Source organism: Talpa europaea (genome assembly GCF_964194135.1).
Source record: "Talpa europaea genome assembly, chromosome: 12".
Lineage (NCBI taxonomy): Eukaryota > Metazoa > Chordata > Mammalia > Eulipotyphla > Talpidae > Talpa > Talpa europaea.
Genome location: NC_140079.1, coordinates 85,789,952 through 85,811,319, shown reverse-complemented (window position 1 = coordinate 85,811,319; position 21,368 = coordinate 85,789,952). Strand labels below are relative to the sequence as shown.

Below are 21,368 nucleotides of genomic sequence, written 5' to 3'. Positions count from 1 at the left end.
TTGCTTTCTACTTACTCCCCGCCCTACTTGCCTCCCTCCGACCACCCCATGGGCTCTGTTGTTGGTAGGAGCAAGTGGAAGCTGCCCGCAAGGACCTGGACCAAGCCAAGGAGGAGGTCTTCCGCTTACCCCAAGAGGAGGAGGAGGGGCCAGGGGCTGGGGATGAGGTTTCCTGTGGGACTGGTGGAGGCAGCCACCGACGCAGTAAGAAGGCAAAGGCCCCTGAAAGGCCAGGGACTCGCGTCAGTGAGCGTCTTCGTGGAGCCCGGGCTGAGACTCAAGGGGCAAACCACACTCCTGTCACATCCACCCATCATGCCCGCAGCACCTCCACTCCCCCTCGCTGCAGCCCTGCCAGGGAACGAGTTCCCCGGCCATCACCTAGACCTCGACCCACTCCAACTTCTGCTTCTGCTACAATCCCTGCCCCAACCCCTGTTCCAGTCCCTGCCCCGATCCCCATTTCAGCCCCCAGTCCAATGACCACACTTCCTGTCCATATCCTACCTTCTCCCCCACTTCCTCCTTCGCAGATTCCTTCCTCTTGTTCTTCTGCCTGTACCCCTCCTCCTGCTTGTACCCCTCCACCAACTCATACTCCACCTCCAACCCAAACCTCTCTCATAACTCCTTCTTCCCCTTCCCTGCTTGGTCTACCTTCTGTACCCGTCTCCCCCCCAGTCACCAACTTCCCTTTGGGACTGGGGCCTGAGGCAGAGCTGTGTGCACAAGCATTGGCATCTGCCGAATCCCTAGAGCTGGCTGATATTGCCAGTTCCGAGACTTCCCTGCATACTCTTGTGCCCCCTAAGGATCTGTTGCCCGTTGCTGTTGAGATCCTACCTATGTCAGAGAAGAACCTTTCTCTCACCTCTTCTGCACCTAGCCCAACTCTGGAGGCTGGCAGCATCCCCAACGGTCAAGAGCAGGAGGTGCCAGAGTCTGCTGAGGGGCCCATCCTCACAGTGCTGCCTGATGGGAAGGAGGCGCCCATGTGTTTGAGTGAGAGCAATGGGCTGGATCTCCCACCCTCAGCAGCATCTGATGAGCTACTTCAGGAGCCATTGGAGGCTGACAAGAAAGCAGAAGAGCTGGTGGAGGCCCAGACTCCAATCTCCAGCCCAGAGAAGCCACAGGAACTTGTTTCAGCTGAGGTTGCAGCCCCATCAACCTCATCCTCAGCCACCTCCTCGCCTGAAGGTCCTTCACTTGCCCGGCCCCCTCGGCGTCGCACAAGTGCTGATGTAGAAATTAGGGGTCAGGGGGCTGGCCGGCCAGGGCAGCCTCCAGGCCCCAAAGTGCTTCGCAAGCTGCCAGGACGACTAGTAACTGTGGTAGAGGAAAAGGAACTGGTGAGGCGACGGCGACAGCAGCGGGCAACTGCCAGCACCCTAGTGCCTGGGGTCTCTGAGACTGGTGCCAGCCCAGGAAGTCCATCTACTCGCAGCATGTCAGGGCCAGAATCCTCACCTCCCACCAGTGGGCCCTGTGAAGCTGCTCCTTCATCCACACTGCCCACCCTAACCCAGCAGCCCTTCATAGCTCGCCGTCGCATTGAGCTGGGGGTGACTGGTGGGGGCAGTCCAGAGAATGGAGAAGGGGCATTGCTTGCCATCACCCCTCCTGCTGTGAAACGTCGGAGGGGGAGGCCCCCCAAGAAGAACAGGTCTCCAGCAGATGCTGGGCGAGGGGTAGATGAAGCACCTTCATCCACCTCTAAGGGAAAAACCAACGGGGCTGACCAGGTCCCTGGGGCTGAGACCCTTATTGTTGCGGAGCCTGTTCTAGGACCCCAGCTTATTCCTGGTCCCCAGCCTCTTGGACCCCAGCCAATTCATAGACCCGAGTCCATCATCCTATCACCTGTGGAGAAAAGAAGGCGTGGGCGGCCCCCTAAGGCACGAGATTTGCCCACTCCTGGGACCATTTCATCTCCAGGGGACGGCAACTTAGAGAGCCGGACACAGCCACTCCCGCTGCCACCACTCTTAGCCTGTCCCACTGCTACTGTCGCCAACACTGTCACAACTCTCACCATTTCATCATCCCCACCCAAGCGGAAGCGGGGCCGACCTCCCAAGAATCCACCATCACCTCGGCCTAGCCAGCTTCCTGTCTTGGACCGTGACAGCTCTTCTGTCCTTGAGAGCTGTGGATTGGGGAGGCGACGGCAAGCCCAGGGCCAGGGGGAGAGTGAGGGTAGTTCCTCTGATGAGGATGGAAGCCGCCCCCTCACCCGCCTGGCCCGCCTGCGCCTTGAAGCAGAGGGGATTCGGGGACGAAAGAGTGAAGGGTCCATGGTGGTGGCTGTAATTCAGGATGACTTGGATTTAGCAGATAGTGGGCCAGGTGGGTTAGAATTGACACCTCCTGTGATCTCAATAGCTCCAAAACTGCGCTCCACCCGGCTGCGTCCAGGGTCTCTAGTCCCCCCGCTAGAGACTGAGAAGGTGCCTCGAAAACGGGCAGGGGCCCCTGCTGGTGGTGGACCTGGGCTAACAAAGCGGGGTCGTCTACAGCCCCCCAGTCCCTTGGGGCCTGAGGGTTCAGTAGAGGAGTCTGAGGCTGAAGCCTCGGGTGAGGAGGAGGAAGGTGATGGGACCCCACGCAGGAGGCCTGGCTCCCGCCGGCTCAGTGGGGCCACCAACCAAGGGGACCAGCGCATTCTGCGTAGCAGTGCCCCTCCCCACCTGGCTGGCCCTACCATTAGTCACAGAGGCCGTAAGGCCAAGACGTGAATGGGCTGCCCCTCTACCTAGGCTTTCCACCATGGTCCCTCTCCCTCCACAACCAGGCCTGACTCTGTTAACCACTACTTGAAGTCTTGAGGGGGAAAGCCTCCAGGGAGACATAAGGGCCTTCTCCCTTCTTTCCACCAAAGTAGGGGGTAGGCAACTGGTTGTCATGGAAATGGGGCTCTTCACACATCCCCTTCCCTTCCACCCCACATGGCTGGGCAGTGTTAAGGGTGGCAAGATAGTCTCTGTCCCCACCCCCTTGTACTTGATTCCCCAGCTATCTTTCACAGCCCCCCACCCTTAGGGGAAGGGGGAGGGGCTTCTCTCTACAATGAGTTTTTTTTTCCTTTTTTTTTTTTTTTAAGAAGAAAAAAATAATAAACTTAGTTTCTGTATGAGCATCCGCGTAAGGAGGCTTCTATTTTTCTGGTCTGGTGGAGGGTTGGGTGGGAACTTGGGCAGCACTTTTTTCCCCTCTCTCACTCTTTCCAAAACCCTAGGATCTCGACTTTAATCCAGAACTCTATATCTTAGACAGAAATTTGTATCCAAGAAGGGGGAAGATTGGCAAATCTGAACTGGGAGTGTGAATTTCCCGAAAGTTTAAATCCCTCAGCACCTCATACTTTTCTTTCCTGTTCTTACTTTCTGATCTTTCCCTCCAAGTGCTCTCTGGTGCCTCAGATTTTTCTCTTTTATCCCTCTTGTTCAGGTGCTTTTACTTTTACAGAAGGTAGGTATCCTACCTCTAGTTACTCCTTACTCCCACCCCTTGCCTTTCTCATCTAGCCAAACTGGTTTGTGTCAGCCACGCCCCCTTCTGAGCTTGTAGTCTCTTAAGGTGGTGACTGGCCACACCCAATCCCACCCCTGGGCTTGGCTTGGAGCCCTGAGTCAGCTCCATCTCCACCCAAGCCAAATCAAACCTGAGCCAGGAGCGGAAACTCACAGTCCCTCAAGGCCTATAGCCAGGTAAGAATCCCTTTTCTTTTTCATATTTTCTCTGAGCTGAACTCTGGACACGTTCTCTCTGTGATGGCACACTGTTTACCTCATGAGTTCTTTCCACATAGTCAATCTAGCAGCTTTGTGGCACATACTCTGCTTATCTTGCTTTTTTCACCCTTTCTATCCTTCGTTGTGTTGAGAAAGCTGCATACGGACCGATTTTGTCTAGGATGTAGGGATGTAGGAGAATTGTTGGATATGAGGGTAGGAACAGGTGGTTAGATACTGGAACTCAGAACTTGAGATGGGACATGATTAACTAGGAGACCATTATGCAGGTTTCTGTGAGTAATGAGGTCATGCAGACTTAATCTGTGTTATGTGGCCTGGGTTAAAAGGAGGAGGCAGGGGTGAGCATAGCAAAGGACACTCCCAAATTGGGAAGAGAAGGGCTTTCTGAGGTTCAGTTTTCTCAGCTACAAACAAGAAAGCTTGAGATGGGTGCTTTTTCCTTGTCTCCCATCTCCAGTGCTGTGTTTTCACATGGTAGAGCTGATTTGCTTGAAGTGGTTACAAGGTCCCAGGTGTCCATCTGATCCTTTAATAATCATAGCCTGTGGGACATTTTAGGACCCTTTGAGATATAGTTTAAAATCACTGATTTGGATAGTCTCATTCCTAGCAGCTTCTGAGATTTTGTTTTTTCTCCTGCTCAGTATGCACCTGTTATTTTGCTTCTCCTCACTTAATAAGTAATGCAGATAATGCTATGTTCACATTGGCTTGCGTTTAAAGACTTGGAATCTTAGGCTGAGAAATAAGGGTTCTAATCACACATTACCTTCTTGGTCTGTGAGTCACTAGAGGTATTCCCTGGTAAGGTAGCATTCCAGAGAGTTGAGCTAAGTCACAAGGACTTCATCAGAAAAGGGGTGGAGTCTGAGCAAGCCAGATGAGGAGCTCAATTGAGTTTACAGATACCTTGACCATATCGCCCACAGGTGATGGAGGACGAGGAGAAGGCAGTGGAGAGCTTGGTGTGCAACACGGAAGCTGCTCATTCTCCATCCCCCATCCGTTGCTGCTGGCTCCGCCTCCGCTACTTGGCAGCTACTAGCATTATCTGTGGCTGCTCTTGCCTGGGAGTTGTGGCCCTTGTTTTTGCCATCAAGGTGAGGAATGCAATTCCTTATGGGAGTTGGGGGTGGAAGGGTGGGAACAGTAAAGCAATGGTTTCCTATTTCTGAACAATCCACATCAGTTACTAAGTACTTACCAGAGTTTGGCTCTGGGCCTGGACATAAGAATAAGACCTGTTTCCTGCTATCAGAAGGCCCACAGTCTAAGAAAAGAGACAGCTGTGAAAATGGATAAGGAATGCAGCACATCAGTACTATGATGAGGAAGCACAGGGTATTCTGGGAGCCAGGGATGATGCATGTGATTATGTATAGTGAAGTAGATGACAGGAAAGTCATCCGTAGGGGATGTGATAGAAAAGTAACCTTAAAGGATGATGAGTGAATAAGGTTGAAAGGACATTCCAGGTAAAGTGAGCAATATATATAAAGCCCTAGACTATTTATTTGGCATGCTGGACCAATGAGAAGTGAGAGGTTAAGCCGCAGTGCTCAGATACCCAAGAGCTGTGCTGAAGAGTTTCAACTTGATCTTGAAAGTACTGGAAGCCATTGAAGGGTTTTTGCAGAGAAAAGTGACATGGTCAGATTTGTATTTCAGCAAATTCACTCCCAAGGCCTACATAGAGGTTGAGTTGGAAGGGGCAACACTGGAGGCAACCAAGCAGTGATTAACCTATGGGGTGTTTGAAAGGACTTTGCCATTTCAAAACAGCTAATAGAACCTGCACATATGTGTAAAGACATATAAGGCCACACAGGTTAGCTTAAACATCACGCTTGAGTTTTCTCAACCCTGATTGTATTTTAATACTTAGAAACTATTTCTATCATAACAATTTCTGGGTTTAATTAGGGCAAAATGATCAAAAAATTCTTAATGAAAAAGATAAAGCCCAGTGGGCTTATGAGGATGGAATGTCACTTGGTTGGACATGAATTAAATATCCCAAGATACTCTTTCTTGCCAACAATTCCAGATTCTGAATGGATCTGGTCTGAGTAGAAAAGGAGAGGAGGATAAAAGATGTGAAAAGTACTCTTGTGAGTACCTCTGTGCTTGTGAGTACCACCTGCATTCTTGTGAGGTAACAATAACTACTTTGAACAGTAGGCAAGGTAGAGTGGGTTCCTTACTTTTCAGATAAGGCATGAGAGAGAGATCAGAGAGGGAGTTAGAGGATTTGGGTATGAAGTTTTGAGCCATGACAGGGATGGAGGAGTGGAGTGAGGCAAAGGCGCTTTGGGGCAGAAGCAGGGGGAAAACCTAACCAAAAACTTGCCCCCACAGGCAGAAGAGCGGCATAAGAGAGGCCAGTTGGAGGAGGCAGTGCACTGGGGGGCCCGGGCCCGGAGGTTCATCCTGGCCAGCTTTGCTGTCTGGCTTGCTGTTCTTATTCTGGGCCCCTTGCTGCTGTGGCTGCTCTCCTACGCCATCGCCCAGGCTGAATGACCCTGGGTGGCCTCTGCGGAGTCAGTCGAGACCTCCTGGATCCTGCAGTGCGGTATTGCTAGGGACTGGTGCTAGCAATGGTCCTTCCTGGCCAGGAGAATGGTGCCTCTCAAAGGGTTTTGGAAGAGCTTTTAGTTTTTATAAAAGGAAGGAAGCAGCTGAGACATAGGAATAAGACCCGATGATGGGGGAGGTCAGCCTAGCCTACTCTGTTCTTCCAGTGCCCACCACCCCTATTGCCCCCAACCTCATCCTATGGGTCTTTACCCAGAGAGGCGGGGTTGGACACCAGACCTGATTTTATTAGAAAAAATTTGTTTCATAATAAAAACTTTTTTATTAGTGAAATGCTCCTGTTTAATTGTTCATCCCATGCTTTGGCCTGGGTCTTTGGTGAGAGCCAGATAGGACATCTAATTAAGGGGAGAGGATTGTTCTTTTTGCTTTGGAAAGACCCCAGCTTCTTCCTTCCACATCAACAGAGACCCTGAAGCAGAGAGGAAGAGTAGTAGCAGCTGCTACTTAGTATTTACTATATCCCAGTTGTGTTCTAAGCACTTTATATTTCCTAACTCCTTCAGTCCTCAAAACCCCTCACTAATGGGTACCACTGTTCTCATTTTATTGTTGAGGAAACAGACACAGATTACCCAAAGTCACATAGGTAGTAAGGGACAGACCTGGGATTGGACCCAGACATTATGGTTCCATAGCAGAGAGAGGAGTGAAAGAATTGGATAACAAACTGCCATCCTGTGTATGAAGCTCTATGGTTATAATGAATTTTGATCTTTTATCTTGGCCCTCATGGTACTATTTTAAACATTCTAAAACTGTGAAGTGTATCTCAAATACAGGAAAATATTCAGAATATACAGCTCAGTAAATGAACACAAACATCTGAAAAACCACCATTCGGTCAAGAAATTGAACATTGCCAACATCGCAAAACCTCCTTTTATACCATACCTTCTCTCCATTCCTTCCTACGGGAAACTACATTTTGATTTCTGACAATGTAGTTTAGCTTTGCCTGCATGTGAACATTGTATAAATGAAATTGTGTTCTTTTTGTCTTTTTTTTAATTTACCATTTGAGATTAATCAGTATTTGGTGTAGCTGTAGTTTTTATTACTGTATAGTATCCCATTATATGAATATATTACAATTTACCCATTTTCTGTTGGTGGACTTTGGAATGTTTTCAGTTCGGGGATATTATGAATCATGCTGCTGTGGACATTCTTATAAGTGTCTCTTGGCGTACGTGTGTTCCAAGAATGGAATTTTTTGTTACTTCACTATAACTCAGAGACAAACAGAAAATCCAAAGGAATTAGAGCTGTTGCACACTGAAGAGAGAGGGAGAGGTGCACACTGGTTTTCTTCAGTGCGCCAAAGTATCCCAAGGGGGAAAGTGAAGAGAATCCATTGTTGTCCCAGAGGCTGGAATAACATTGAATAGAAGCCACATACAGGGCAGTGATTCTTAGATTTGACTTCACATTGGAACAACCTGAGAGGCTTAAAAAAAAAACTTATGTCTCTACTTTACCCCTTAGAGATTTAATTGATGTCAAGTGCTGCCTAGGCATCAAGATAATGCATGTTGGAGAGGATTTTTACAGAATCTTTAAAAGTTAATATTTGAATAATCAGCAGTATCATTTTATTAGATGAGAATATCCCATTTCCCCAAACTGATTGAATGAGATCGTTATTTTTTAAAGATTATGAAATAATTTTTTAAAAAAGATTTATTTATGCATACAAGAACTGGGGTACAGGCCAGAGGTGTGGGGGGTGAGAGTCTTCACCAGAGACAGAGTGGGAAACAGACAGACTGAAATACACTGCTGCTGGGCGCAGTGGAGGAGAGGTCTGTTTCACCATGTGGGTTGCTTCCTGGCTGGCCAGGGATCGAACTCATGCTGCAGAGGCTGCGGATTGCTTCGTGGTGCAGTGCTTAACCCTTTGCACCACCAGGGAAGCCAGATTATGAAATAATTTTAAACCCACAGAACAGTAAAATACTTTATTCCTGTTCTTGTATGCATAAATAAACGTATACTTTACTGAACTTGTGTATTCCTTGACTAGATTTTTTTTTTTTTATAGAGGCATGTTTTCTTTCTTTCTTTATTTGTTTTTTTTTTTTTTTTTTTGTTTATACATGCACTGGGTACAGTCAGAAGCGCGGGAAGGTGAGAGAATTCACCAGAGCCAGAGCGGGGAGCAGAACAGGCAGAAGGACCGAAGTACGCTGCTGAGGGGAGCAGCGGACGGCAGGAGAGGTCTGCGCGCCATGCGGGACCCTCCTCCGGTGGCCGGGAAGCAGCCGGGGATTGAACCGGCGCCACAGAGGCTGCGGGCAGCTTCGCAACCCAGCACTCAACCGCTGCGCCACCGGGGAGGCCCATTCCTTGACTAGATTTATAATTTTTAATATTTCATTACTTTTATGTCTTTCTAAATACACACATTACTGATAGGTTTGAGGTATGTTGTAAAGAAGGCTCTTCACACCTAAATACTTCATGATTTAGCTCCTAAGAACAAAGATACTCTTTCATGTAACTTCAATGCAATTAATTCAGAGACGTTACCATTAATATCTTTTAATATATATTCTGTGTTCAAATGTATTATTTTCCCTGTAACGTCCTTTATAGCAATTGTCTCTTCTGCTTTAGAATCCAGTGTAGGAACACTCCTTACATTTATTTATTTCATTTTCAATTTTGAAAGGGTCCTTGTCCTTTTTTTTGTCCTTCATGACATTTTTGAAGTAAGGCCAGTTTGTAGTATCTCAAATTTTTTTTTTAAAGATTTAATTATTTATGCATATAAGAACTGGGGTGTAAGCCACAGGTGTGGGGGATGAGAGGATTCACCAGAGACAGAGTGGGTAGCAGAACAGGCAGATCTACTGAAATACACTGCTGAGGGGAGCAACGGGTGCAACGGGAGGTCTGTATGCCATGTGGGTCAGCTTCCTGGCTGGGCATCAGACTTGTGCTAGCACTGACTTTAACCCCTGTGCCACCAGGGAGGCCCTCAAATTGGGTTCTTATGATTGAATTCAGGTTCTGAATTTTTGGTAGGACTACTGTGTGTCCTCAGTACATCACATCAGAAAGCATATGGTGCCAGTCCTCCCTCCTCTTGGTGATGGTAAGATTAATAATTTGGTTAGTGTCTGTCAGATTTCTTCAAGATAATTTTTTTTTTGTAATTAAAAAATAATCTAGGGGGCCTCCCCGGTGGCGCAGCGGTAGAGCGCTGGGTTGCGAAGCTGCCTGCAGCCTCTGCAGCACCGGTTCGATCCCCGGCTGCTCCCCGGCCACCGGAGGAGGGTCCCACATGGCGCGCAGACCTCTCCTGCCGCCCGCTGCTCCCCTCAGCAGTGTACTTCGGTCCCTCTGCCTGCCCTGCTCCCCGCTCTGGCTCTGGTGAATTCTCTCACCCTCCCGCGCTTCTGACTGTACCCAGTGCATGTATAAACAAAAAACAAACAAACAAACAAATAAAACATGCCTCTATATAAAAAAAAAAAAGTAATCTAGGCCTCCCCGGTGGCGCAGCAGTTGAGTGCTGGGTTGTGAAGCTGCCTGCAGCCTCTGCAGCGCCGGTTCGATCCCCGGCTGCTCCCCGGCCACCAGAGGAGGGTCCCACATGGTGCACAGACCTCTCCTGCCACCCGCTGCTCCCCTCAGCAGTGTACTTTGGTCCTTTTGCCTGTTCTGCTCCCCGCTCTGGCTCTAGTGAATTCTCTCACCTTCCGCGCTTCTGACTGTACCCAGTGCTTGTATAAATAAATAAATAAATCTTAAAATATATATATATTAAAAAAATAAAATAAATAAAAAGTAATCTATTAATACCCTGTTCCCCAGCAATTTTCGCCAATAATTTTATCTTTTTAATTTTTTTAAAGGCTTATTTATGCATATAAGAACTGGGGTATAGGCTAGTGGTGCTGGGGTGTGTGTATGTGTGAAGATTCACCAGAGAGAGTGGGGAGCAGAAGAGGTGGATTGACTGAAATACACAGCGGAGGGGAGCAGCGGGGCGTGACAGGAGAGGTCTGCTGTGCCATGTGTGTCACCTCCTTGGCCAGGGATCGAACTCATGCTGCCCTGGCTGTGGTGGATTGCTTCATAGTGCTAACGCTTAATCCCTTGTGCCACCACAGAGGCCCTTTCACCAATAATTTTAATACTTTGCCCAACTCAATTATGAGACTTACAAAATATTCATGTTTTAACTTTATTATTCTTTCTACATTTATTAGTTGGCATTCTGTTAACATCTTTTTCTCATTTATTTGAAATTTTTATTGTCAGTGTGGCCTCAGATTTTTTTTGTTGTTGTTCAAGTTACTATATACATCACTGTCATTATCCTTCTTAAAATGTTGGGGTATAATTTACATGAAGTGCACACACCTCTTAAGTGTGCAGGTGATGAATGTTTTTATATGACCATACTTATTAGTCACCATGTAAGTGAACAGAGTGTTTCCAGCCTATCAGAAGGCTCACTTAGGGCCCTTTCAGTCTCATTCTCTTGTTTTGATTTAAACCAGTGGACTCCACTTCAACCTGGTTTTTGAGTCATTCTGGTAAGTCTTTTCACTTATTCTCTGACATGAAACGTACTTCCTCTGTGCCAGCATCAGAATCCTTTTACTTTTTTTAAAGATTTATTCATGCATACAGGCCAGATGTGTGTGAGGGTGAGAGGATTCACCAGAGACAGAGCTGGGAACAGAACAGGCAGACTGACTGTACACTGCTGAGGGGAGCAGTGGGCGGGACAGGAGAGGTCTGCCGCGCCATTTGGGTATCTCCCTGAATGGTGGGATTGAACCTGCTCTGCAGAGACTGCGTCCAGCTTCACAGCGCTGTGCTCAACTGCCTGAGCCACCAGGGAGGCCCTGGAATCCCTTCTTCTACGGAACCCTGGTTCCTTTTACTGGGGACTGCTACTCCGAAATCAGTATCATTTTATTGGGATATTATGCTCCCAGGCCTTTCAGAAATTAAAACTAGAAAATATCTAATTTTATCTATTTTATTTTATTTTTAAGGATTTATTTTTATTTATACAAGCACTGGGTACAGTCAGAAGCGCGGGAGGGCAAGAGAATTCACCTGAGCCAGAGTGGGGAGCAGAGCAGGCAAACTGAAATACACTGCTGAGGGAAGCAGCGGGCGGCAGGAGAGGTCTGCGCGCCTAATATTATTTATTTAAAAAATCATACCTCCAATTTCAGTCATAAGCTTTCTCGTCTTTCTCCAGTCCATATTCCCATACGAAGAACTCTGCCAACTACGTCAATATATTCATTTACTCAATTTCAAAAACTACTCCATTACCAAATATGCCTAAGTAAGATTTTGCAATCCTCTAGTGTTTTGACTGAGCACGAAGTGAAAGTAGTCCATTAAAAAGTTAACTTGGGGACTCCCTGGTGGCGCAGCTGGTTGAGAGCAGCGCTGTGATGTCGGCAGCCTCTGCAGAGCCGGTTTGATTCCAGGCTGGCCAGGGAGATTTCCACATGGTGCGGCAGACCTCTCCTGCCTCACCCGCTGCTCCCCTCAAAAGTGTTTTCAGTCCCTCTGCCTGTTCTGCTCCCCTCTCTGTCTCTGGTGAATTCTCTCATCCTCCCGCGCCCCTGGCCTGTGCCCCAGTTGTATAAATAAATATTTTTTTAAAAGTTACTTGGATTCATTTTTTCCCCTTGCATAGCAGTGCTGGGCCATGAGCTTATCAGAAAGAGGTAGGAGTGAGGTTGAACATCTAAGAAAGGAAAGAGGACCGTTTCACTCCTTTCCCAAAACGACATTTCAAAGATAAGCTACTGGAAGATTAAATGACTTCATTCTGTGCCCCTTTCTCTGGAATCTAACTTCCACAAGGTAGGGGCTTCTTTTCATTGCTGTCCATGTGGATGCTTCATTATTTGTTGAATGAGTGAATGCCAAAGTCGAACTGTGCAGTAGTGGGCAATGAAGTTACTCTGGCAAACTCTCACAACCTGGTAGGCTTAGAGAACAGAGAGAACAGAGTGTGACCGATACAGACCGTGGCTTTTAGCAGGGGGTGGCTGAAGACTGGGAAATTTGTATAATCCCAGATGGTGAGCATTTAGGGCTTTAGATATACTGAAGAATCGGAGCAGCCACTGGAGGAAGCTCGTCCAGGTGCGCACCATGTGGCCAAACTGCGGTCCACGATGCTTCCGAGCATTTTAGGGGCTGGATCTGCCCCTCAAGGCGGGCGCTTTGGATCAGATTGCTAATATTTGAAAAGAGCCGACTTCAGTTGGAAGAAGAATGAGGGGCGGGGATGGCATGCCCGAGTCCGGGAATCAGGCACAGCAAGCCCAGCATCCAGAAGCCCAGAGGGCGTATACTTCCCGGGGAACTTAACTTCCGGCTCCCTCCCTCGGCCTCTCTAAACGCCAGCAGCAAGCGCCGCCCGCGCCGCCCCAGCAGGTGCCGTGCGCTGATTGGCCGTATTTGAAACCCCGCCCTAACGTCGCCTGAGATGACTTCGAGTTCCAACGCCCGCGCCAGCCTCGGGGCGCTCAGCTCCCTATTGGACTACCAGTTTCCAATCAGAAGGACTTTTGAACTTCAGTCTTCGGACGGCTCTGGCCATTGGCTATTGGGCAAGATGGAGGCGTGGCCTCAGGTCGTTACCGGCACTGGCGGAGGTAAATGAAGAGACTAGAGGCGAACCCCCGGGACAGACCGGTCTCCCGTCGACCCTAGCTTCTCTCCCCGCCCCCGCGGGTGGGCCTGCGCGAGACCCCGCGCCCCTGCTAGCGCCCGCCCAAGTGCGCCTGCGCAGCAACAGCCGCCCGCGGGAGTGCCCCTTCCCCTTTCTCCGCACCTCTCCCCTCCCCCTTCCCTGCCCCCCTCCCAGCCCTGTCATCCCTCCCGCTCCCTAAACCCTTTCGCGGGGTCCCCCCAGTCCCGATCCTTCCCCCACCCATTTCCATCCCCCAGGACCCTGGCGCCCCAGCCGCAAGGGCTACGCCTCCGCGAGCCGCGATGTGCGTCTTCTCAGAGCCTGTGGGCCTCGCTCCCCTCACAGTCCTCCCTCTCCTCTACACAGGCCCGCTCCTCCTGCAGAATGACGCTGGACGTGGGTGCGGAGGATGAGCTGCCCGACTGGGCCGCGGCCAAGGAGTTTTACCAGAAGTACGACCCTAAGGACATCATTGGCAGGTGAGGCCATGGCCAGGGAAATAGATCCAGAGAAGTCCGGTCCTAGGACACGCACTTCCATCTGAGGGGTGGATAGCTCTACATAGGTAGGGGCAGTGGTTAGTGGCGGAACATTTGGTAATCAATTTTGGGTCAGCCCCTAGTTTTCCACAAACTTACTTTATGTGTTCAACAAACATAGTTAAAGCAACGGCACTGTGCCAGATACAAAGCTAAACATGGGGTGGGAAGATATTTATCCCCTGTAGATACTCCAGTGAAGTGACTGGAAGAGATACAAGAACACCTAAAAAGCACCAGGATGTCTTAGAGGTCTGTAAGAAGTGCAGTGAGGTCTTAGAAAATCACAGCTGCTTGAAGAGCTGATACTTGGGTCTTGAAGGATGAATAGGAATTCAGCATGCGGAGAAGAGAATGAGGGCCACCACCTGTAGAGGCAGTGGCAAATACACTTACTCATCAAAGGTTTCCTAAGAACAGACAGTGTGCTGGGCACTGGGGATAGAAGACCAACAAGGTTTCTGTTCTGGCGTTTATATTCTAGTGGTAGAGACAAGACAGTGAACATGAAAACAAGATAAGGATCATTGTAAGTGCAAAGGAAGAAAATAAGGTAATGGAACAAGAGTAATGAAGCTGAGACTTGAAGAATGAGGCAGGTCATAAACGGGGGCAGAATATATTCTAGGCAGAGGGGACAGCAATGGGAAAAAGCCCAATTAAGCAATAGAAGATCATAGTGGCTAGAATATAATATAGTAAGAGTGGAATAAGGTGGAGGAACTTAATTTGGAGCGTTAAGTAGAGATTAGATTATGTAGAGCATTAGGATATGATGAATTTAAATTTCATTCTGTGAAAGTAGTGGTTTCAAGCAGTTTCTGATTTACATTTCTGTGATTTGGAGGTTAAGAACTTAACCTTTCTATGTCTCAGTTTCTTCATTGTCAATTGGGGATGAAAATAGATCCTACCTTGTAGGTTACGGTGAGGATGGAAAGAATATGATACTCTGAGAGCACTTCCTCGCACTTGGTAAATGTTCAGTATAGGTGTATTACTATGTTTTGAAGAGATTATTCTGCCTTTTTTTTTAAGGCTTATTTATTTATGCATACAAGAACTGGGTGTAAGGCAGAGGTGTGGGGGGGTGAGAGACAGTGGGGGAGCAGAACAGGCAGATCCACTGAACTACACTGCTGAGGGGAGCAGCTGGCGAGACAGGAGAGGTCTCCTGCGCCATGTGGGTCACCTCCCTGCCAGTGGCTTGTGATAGCTTGATAGTGCTGAGACTTTAACTGCTGTGCCACCAGGGAGGTTCCCACTAGGAAACAGATTTAAGAGACATGCAGAGTGGACTGCACTGGAGTTCAGTGTAGTGGATTATGAAGGAGAGGGAGAAACCAAAAATGGTACCAGGATTTCTAGTGTGGGAGTCTGAAAAGCATTAACATTAACTGAGATCAGAAATATAGATTGAGGTGCTGGTTTCAGGAGAAGATGGGGTGTTCTTTAGTCATGATGAAAGAGAGTTGTCTCTAGGACTCTCAGGGAGAGGTCTTCAGTAAGACATGTTGACCTGACACTTAAGGAAGACATCTGGGCATGAAGGTGGATAAGGTTGCTGAGGGAGAGCCTGAGAACAAGGTGGGATCCTAGGGAAGAGTTAATACTGAAGGGGTGGGCAGACAACCAATGTATGAGATGTATCAGTAGAAAGGTTTGGATATGAGTTCAAAGACCTGGGTTTCCCACATGATAGTCATATGTGTTAGGGAGGCTTAAATAAGAGTGAATGCGGCTGCAGGTGAAATGCTGGGGAGAGAGTGGGAAAACCTTCCTACTACAAAACAAAGAAAGAATCGGTGGGGTTAGCATTCATTTTGGGCCTTATCAGGGATTCTTGGCTGAAGTTGTAAAAAAAATGTATATGACAGAGGTCTCCGGCTCCCAAAAGATTTTCAGAGGTTCATTAAAAGATGAGGAATAGGGCCTCCCTGGTGGCGCAAAGGGTTAGGGTTCATTACTGTGAAGCTATCCACAGCTACCTCATCCAAGGAGTTGACCCACATGGCACAGCAGACCTCTACTGCCTCACCCGCTGTCTGCTCAGCGGTGTATTTCAGTAGATCCACCTGTTCTGCTCCCCACTCTGTCACTGGTGAATCCCCTCACCCCTGCCCCCAATGCCTCTGGCCTGTACCCTTGTATGCATAAATAAATAAATCTTTAAAAAAAAAAAGATAAGGAATAATTAGACCAGGGGCATCAAACTCAGAGGCCCTTACTGGTTGGGTAGAAAATTAAAATAGAGAAGTGGCTAAGAGAAAGACAGTAGGAAGTGGTGAGCATGGTGACAGCCGGAGGGTTCTTGTCCCACCTAAGGTATGTGAATTCACATTTGTAAAGAACATAGCACTGACCAAAGTGTTACATATCCATGGGCTCTGTTTGACTGGAGGATCAACTAGTTTTGCATCCTCTAATTGAACCAGAGATGTGGGTGGCATTCCAAGCAAAGGGAGTTATATAAGGACAAGGAAATGAGGAGAGCACAGCAGTAAGGTATCTGAAGCGCGGCCTGGGGCCAGCAAGTGGGCAGTCTGGTGCCAGATCCTGAAGAGATTTGCATCTTCGCCTGAGGCACTCCGGTTCTTATGGAGTCTGGAATAGAGCCCAAGCAGGAAGATCCCTGTCTAGGGCTTTCTCTCTTTGCAATGGCAAAAGGCCTCTCCTGTCCCTGACTTAATTAATGCCTTTCATGCCTTCACACCCCATCAAGATGCTGTTGGCCACATTTCAGAGCTGGTGAAGTGAAATGAACTAGCTACATTTCAGAACTCAGAGACCTTATGTCAGCAGATCAGATGGAGGTTAATTAGTGGCAAAGTGGGGACCTAAGCCAAGATCTCCTATTTCTCAACTTTGGTCTTCCGGTCAGTGGCCTCCTATACTTGGTTGAGGTTTTGTGTTTGAAACTGTGGGATTTGGATGGGTAATCAAGAATCATGAGTAAAATTTGGAGGGGGTCTTAGATCATTTCTTCCCACCTTGTCCTCCTGTGGTTCCAGGACAAGGAGCAGATTCGGGGGCTTGGTAAGGAAAGGACTTGCCTAGGCTTACCCAGGAGGGGAGTGGCAGAGACGGGATTTGGATTTGTGTTGCAGCTTGCTGAGCCCAGTTGCTCATTGAGACTCCTTGAAGCTACTATAGACCAGGGTGAACTCATTGTCCAGATGTGTCTTCAAAGTCTGGCATAGTAGGTGTGAGCATGCTGAGGCTCCACTCGTGTGCAAAGAATAGGAGACCCTGACGCTTGTGCTGCCTCCCTCTGGCAGAGGAGTGAGCTCTGTGGTCCGCCGTTGCGTTCATCGAGCTACTGGCCATGAGTTTGCGGTGAAGATCATGGAAGTGACAGCTGAGCGACTGAGTCCTGAGCAGCTGGAGGAGGTGCGAGAAGCCACGCGGCGAGAGACGCACATCCTTCGCCAGGTCGCTGGCCACCCCCACATCAGTGAGGCTGCATTCCCCCTCCTGTTAGCTGACACCCACCTCCTGGCCCTCCTCAGTCCACTACCTCCACCTGCACTGCCTCCATGCCCCTGCTCCCTTCACCTGGCTCTGCTCCACCTCAGAGTCTGGCCAGCCTTTGGGTGCTTACGGTTTCCTTTGGCTCTCCCCCATTCCCAGCAATAGCCCACTGCTGCCTCAAGGTGGAAAAGCCCCTTTAATATGCAGCCTGCTCCTTCCCATCTCTCTCTCTTCCCATCTCTCTGCCTTTCTGCTTCTTTCCCCAGTCACTCTCATCGATTCCTACGAGTCTTCTAGCTTCATGTTCCTGGTGTTTGACCTGTGAGTATCTCCCTGCCCCAATTCAAGAAGCCTCCTCCACCTCACTTTCATACATGGTCTCAGACTTAAGGCAGTGGGCTAAGGACCACCCTGCTCACACCTTCCTCTCCTCTAGCTGGGACCTGGCCTGCCAGCCTCTGGCTCTGGCCCCTCTCCCTAGCTTCCTAGATTATGGCAAACTCTTCAAGAGAGTAGTGACCAGTCAAATCCAAAGGGTTTTCATGACCCAAGGGGTTCACTATCCCAGTCTTTCATGGTTATAAGGTTAGCAGAGAAGAAAAGGCTGTTTTAAAAGGGAGTGTTCATCCATGAACTGATGACTTGATTCTCACCAATCTCACTGTTGAGTGCCCTACACTGGTGTTTCCGTCATCAGTTCTTTTTCTGGTCAGTGTGAATCTGTCAGAGGTTACACAATGTAATACAAGCCTGTTGCAGACTTCAGAAGAGAATAATTTGAATACCAAATATTTAAGAGGCTCTTGGAAGTCTTCATTGTAGATATGATGTAAGTCAGAGATGGTAGGAAGTATCTGTCCATTACACCATCATACAGCTTTGCAGAACATTATTCCCCAGACACCTCATGTATTTTTATTTCAAGTGTTGGAATTATGTTTATAAAGATAAGATAAAATGAGCAATTCAAAATAAAGTTCTGTTCTGTATTTTTGCCACTATTACTGAAATTTTGGTCTGTGGTCTAAATAGATACACTTCAAAGGCCTTTTAAAAATATATTTACAGATAACAAGGACTTCCTGTACAATAACTGTCACAAGAACACACTTCTTGCTAAAATAGTCCATGGTGGCACAATGCAGATATTTCAATCGCCAGCCCACTGGGCCAGACTGACCCTGACATGCAGTTTACTCTTGGAGTGCTTGGAGACCCTGTAGTTTGTCTACAGAGGATCTCTGTTGACTTCTTCCATGGTATTCTGTGAGCACAGGTTTACTTTTTCAGCCCCCACTACGGGGTGTACCTACCTCCCAAGATCTCCTATTCTTTAGGATGCGGAAGGGAGAGCTGTTTGACTATCTCACAGAGAAGGTGGCCCTCTCAGAAAAGGAAACCAGGTAATGACGGAGCCTGTAGCCCCTGAGGTGAGGAGGGAGTGGGGCAAGGCAGGAAGAAGCAGAGGAGATTGCACCTCCCCTAGGTCCATCATGAGGTCTCTGCTGGAAGCAGTGAGCTTTCTCCATGCCAACAATATTGTGCACCGAGATCTGAAGCCTGAGAATATTCTCCTAGATGACCACATGCAGATACGACTTTCAGATTTTGGGTTCTCCTGCCACTTGGAACCTGGAGAGAAGCTTCGAGGTGAGGGGATCTGGTGCCCTAGTAGGCTTGGGAGGGAAGAAAGACCAAACCTGAGGCTGGTTAGCTGGGAGAAGTTGGTACTTGATGAGTACCTTCTGGGTGCAAAGCAACTTAGAGTGGACTTGTCCCAGGAATAAAGAAAGGGAGTGTGGAATAGCAGGGCTCAGTAGCCATTTGGGGTCTGGAAGAGGTGGGACACAGTGAGGTGCTTGGGTGCCATGAGGGCTCTGATGTGGCCAGACAGCACTTCTCACCTGGTGACTCAGGTTCACCAATGTCAGTAGCTTTGTCACAACTGAAGTATTTCCAGTACAAATGGAAAACCAAAGGTGGTTGAACTGCGGGATTCCTCAGAGCCTTTATATGCTACTTTCTCTCTGTGACTTTGCGTTAGCAACATTTACTGAGCATTCTACCACTAGGAACCAGTAGTCTTTACCTGGCTTGCCTCTCAACAAATCTGAGATAGGTTGTCTCTCCATTTTATAGAAGGGCTTAGAGAGAGGTGAAGTGATTTGTGCAAGGTCATGTGGCTGAGAGTTGGTACCGGTTCTCACTTGTGGACCTCCACTTCCTGAAGAGCTTTGTTTCCCTTTGGGCTTCCATCTATACTTTTCCCCATTCTGGAAGCATCTTCACCCCTGCTCACTGTACCCTCTCACTTGACTTGGGTAATTCAAGTTTCACTTTAAAGCACCAGGCCACATTAAATAACCTGTTTTCTATTCTTGGGACACACAACTTAGTCTATAATTTGTTTGCTTTCTGGTGAACAGCTTGGTCAGGGTGTATCTCATTCACCGCTGTGTCTAGTATGTGCTTGGTACAAGGTGGATGTTTAATAAACACTCGGTGTAAGAATGAATTTCCCAAGAGTCATTTTCTGGTTAGGCCTATTAATATTTCCTAGAAGTTTGCCATGATTTACAGTTTGGAAATTGCTGGGATGAAAGAATTGGTGCCTGAAGTGGTGGAAGAAACAAAAAATACAGCATTGAGTTAAGTCATAGAGGGTCCTGTGCTTTAGGAATCCAGACTTGATCACGAGGTCATAAGGGGGAGGCAGGAAAATGCTTTAGCGAGGGCCTTACCCAATATATGCGTTAAGAAACTCCACATTCCCACTCATTTTCTTTCGTTTGAGTGGTGGGTCCACGAACTAGAGATTGTAGGAAGAAGAAGAGATTTGGGCAGACTGGAATGCAGAAAAGATTTAAATTTTGTTTTGCCTGTGCATTGGGTATGTAAAAATATGGTAACAAGTTGTGTGAGAAGTAGGGAGGTTAGCTAGGCTGGAGAGTTGGAGTAGGGAAGTGATTCAGGTGGGCAGGACCTTGAAGTCCCTCAAAGTATCAGGTTTCACCGGGAGTCTTAGTGGGTATTCGAGTTGACATGTGAGGCCCCAGCAGAGGTCTAGAGTTAAGAGCTCTGGTGCCTCTGGTTGTAGGGCATTGGTGGCATCCTGTCAATCTCACCCCTTTCTTCCCAGAATTGTGTGGGACCCCAGGGTATCTAGCGCCAGAGATCCTTAAATGCTCCATGGATGAAACCCACCCCGGTTACGGCAAGGAGGTCGACCTGTGAGTCTCTGGCCCCCTCTCCTCCCTTGAGTGCTTCAGCACATTGCCTGTCACCGAGTCCTGCCTGACTCTGGTCTCTTTCCTAGCTGGGCCTGTGGGGTGATCTTGTTTACACTCCTGGCTGGCTCACCACCATTCTGGCACCGGCGCCAGATCCTGATGTTGCGCATGATCATGGAGGGCCAGTACCAGTTTAGCTCGCCCGAGTGGGATGACCGCTCAAACACCGTCAAAGACCTGGTGAGCTGGGGCCATGAGAGGGTGAGAAGGGAGGCACAAGAGCTGCCCTTTATGCTCTGGGGTTTCCCCTAGATCTCACGGCTGCTGCAGGTGAATCCTGAGGAGCGCCTGACAGCTGAGCAAGCCTTACAACACCCCTTCTTTGAGCGTTGTGAAGGCAGCCAACCTTGGAACCTCACCCCCCGCCAGCGGTTCCGGGTAAGCCTCAGTATCAGGGCCTGGGCCTGCTCCTCTATCCTGTGATCTTTTTCTCCTGTGGTGGATGCTCCCCTAGAGCTCACACTGGCCTCCTTCCAGGTGGCAGTGTGGACAGTGCTTGCTGCAGGACGAGTTGCCTTAAGCACCCACCGTGTGCGTCCACTGACCAAAAGTGCACTGTTGAGAGACCCTTATGCGCTGCGGCCGGTGCGGCGCCTCATCGACAGCTGTGCCTTCCGGCTCTATGGGCACTGGGTGAAGAAGGGTGAGCAGCAGAACCGGGCGGCCCTCTTCCAACACCGGCCCCCTAGGCCTTTTCCCACCATGGGCCCTGAAGAGGAGGGGGACTCAGCTCCCATCACCGAAGATGAGGCTCTGCTGCCACTGGGTTAACCCCTCAGCCTTGGGGAATCCCAGAAAAAGACTCTCCAGGAGGAGGATTTTTTCATTCCAGCCCTTCTGGGCTCTGGCCTCAGGCCACCCTGCCTGGCTAGGTGCACCTATAATCATAAAGATCAGCTCTCTACACCCATTACCACTGGCCAAGGCTTTGAGATCAGAGGTGAGGTAGAAGGAAGCCACTCAGAATGCCATGCCTGGCCTTGTCAGTGCTGCTATGCAATAAAACCTGCTACATGATAGGAAAGCT

At 48.6% G+C, this 21,368-nt stretch overlaps 3 protein-coding genes across 3 annotated transcripts in view; all 3 read left to right on the top strand.

The window, feature by feature from the left end:
* Positions 1–2,805, top strand: part of SRCAP (Snf2 related CREBBP activator protein) — a 31,107-nt gene extending 28,302 nt beyond the window's left edge. Inside the window, exon 32 of the mRNA XM_084250517.1 lies at positions 69–2,805. Coding sequence (XP_084106643.1) covers positions 69–2,738 — 2,670 coding nt within the window. The 3' untranslated portion in view covers positions 2,739–2,805. The remainder of the gene's footprint in view (positions 1–68) is intronic.
* A 1,885-nt stretch (positions 2,806–4,690) lies between these two features.
* On the top strand, positions 4,691–6,395 carry TMEM265 (transmembrane protein 265; the record flags this gene model as incomplete). Its single annotated transcript, XM_084251051.1, has 2 exons — positions 4,691–4,858; positions 6,117–6,395. 2 exons carry the CDS (start codon positions 4,691–4,693, stop codon positions 6,276–6,278), a joined length of 330 nt encoding a protein of 109 aa, XP_084107177.1. The 3' UTR covers positions 6,279–6,395.
* A 7,030-nt stretch (positions 6,396–13,425) lies between these two features.
* On the top strand, positions 13,426–21,112 carry PHKG2 (phosphorylase kinase catalytic subunit gamma 2; the record flags this gene model as incomplete). The annotated part of the gene is made up of 9 exons (XM_084251049.1): positions 13,426–13,520; positions 16,859–17,034; positions 17,318–17,372; positions 18,389–18,454; positions 18,538–18,701; positions 20,191–20,281; positions 20,368–20,521; positions 20,594–20,719; positions 20,819–21,112. 9 exons carry the CDS (start codon positions 13,426–13,428, stop codon positions 21,110–21,112), a joined length of 1,221 nt encoding a protein of 406 aa, XP_084107175.1.
* Between the last annotated feature and the right edge of the window lie 256 nt (positions 21,113–21,368).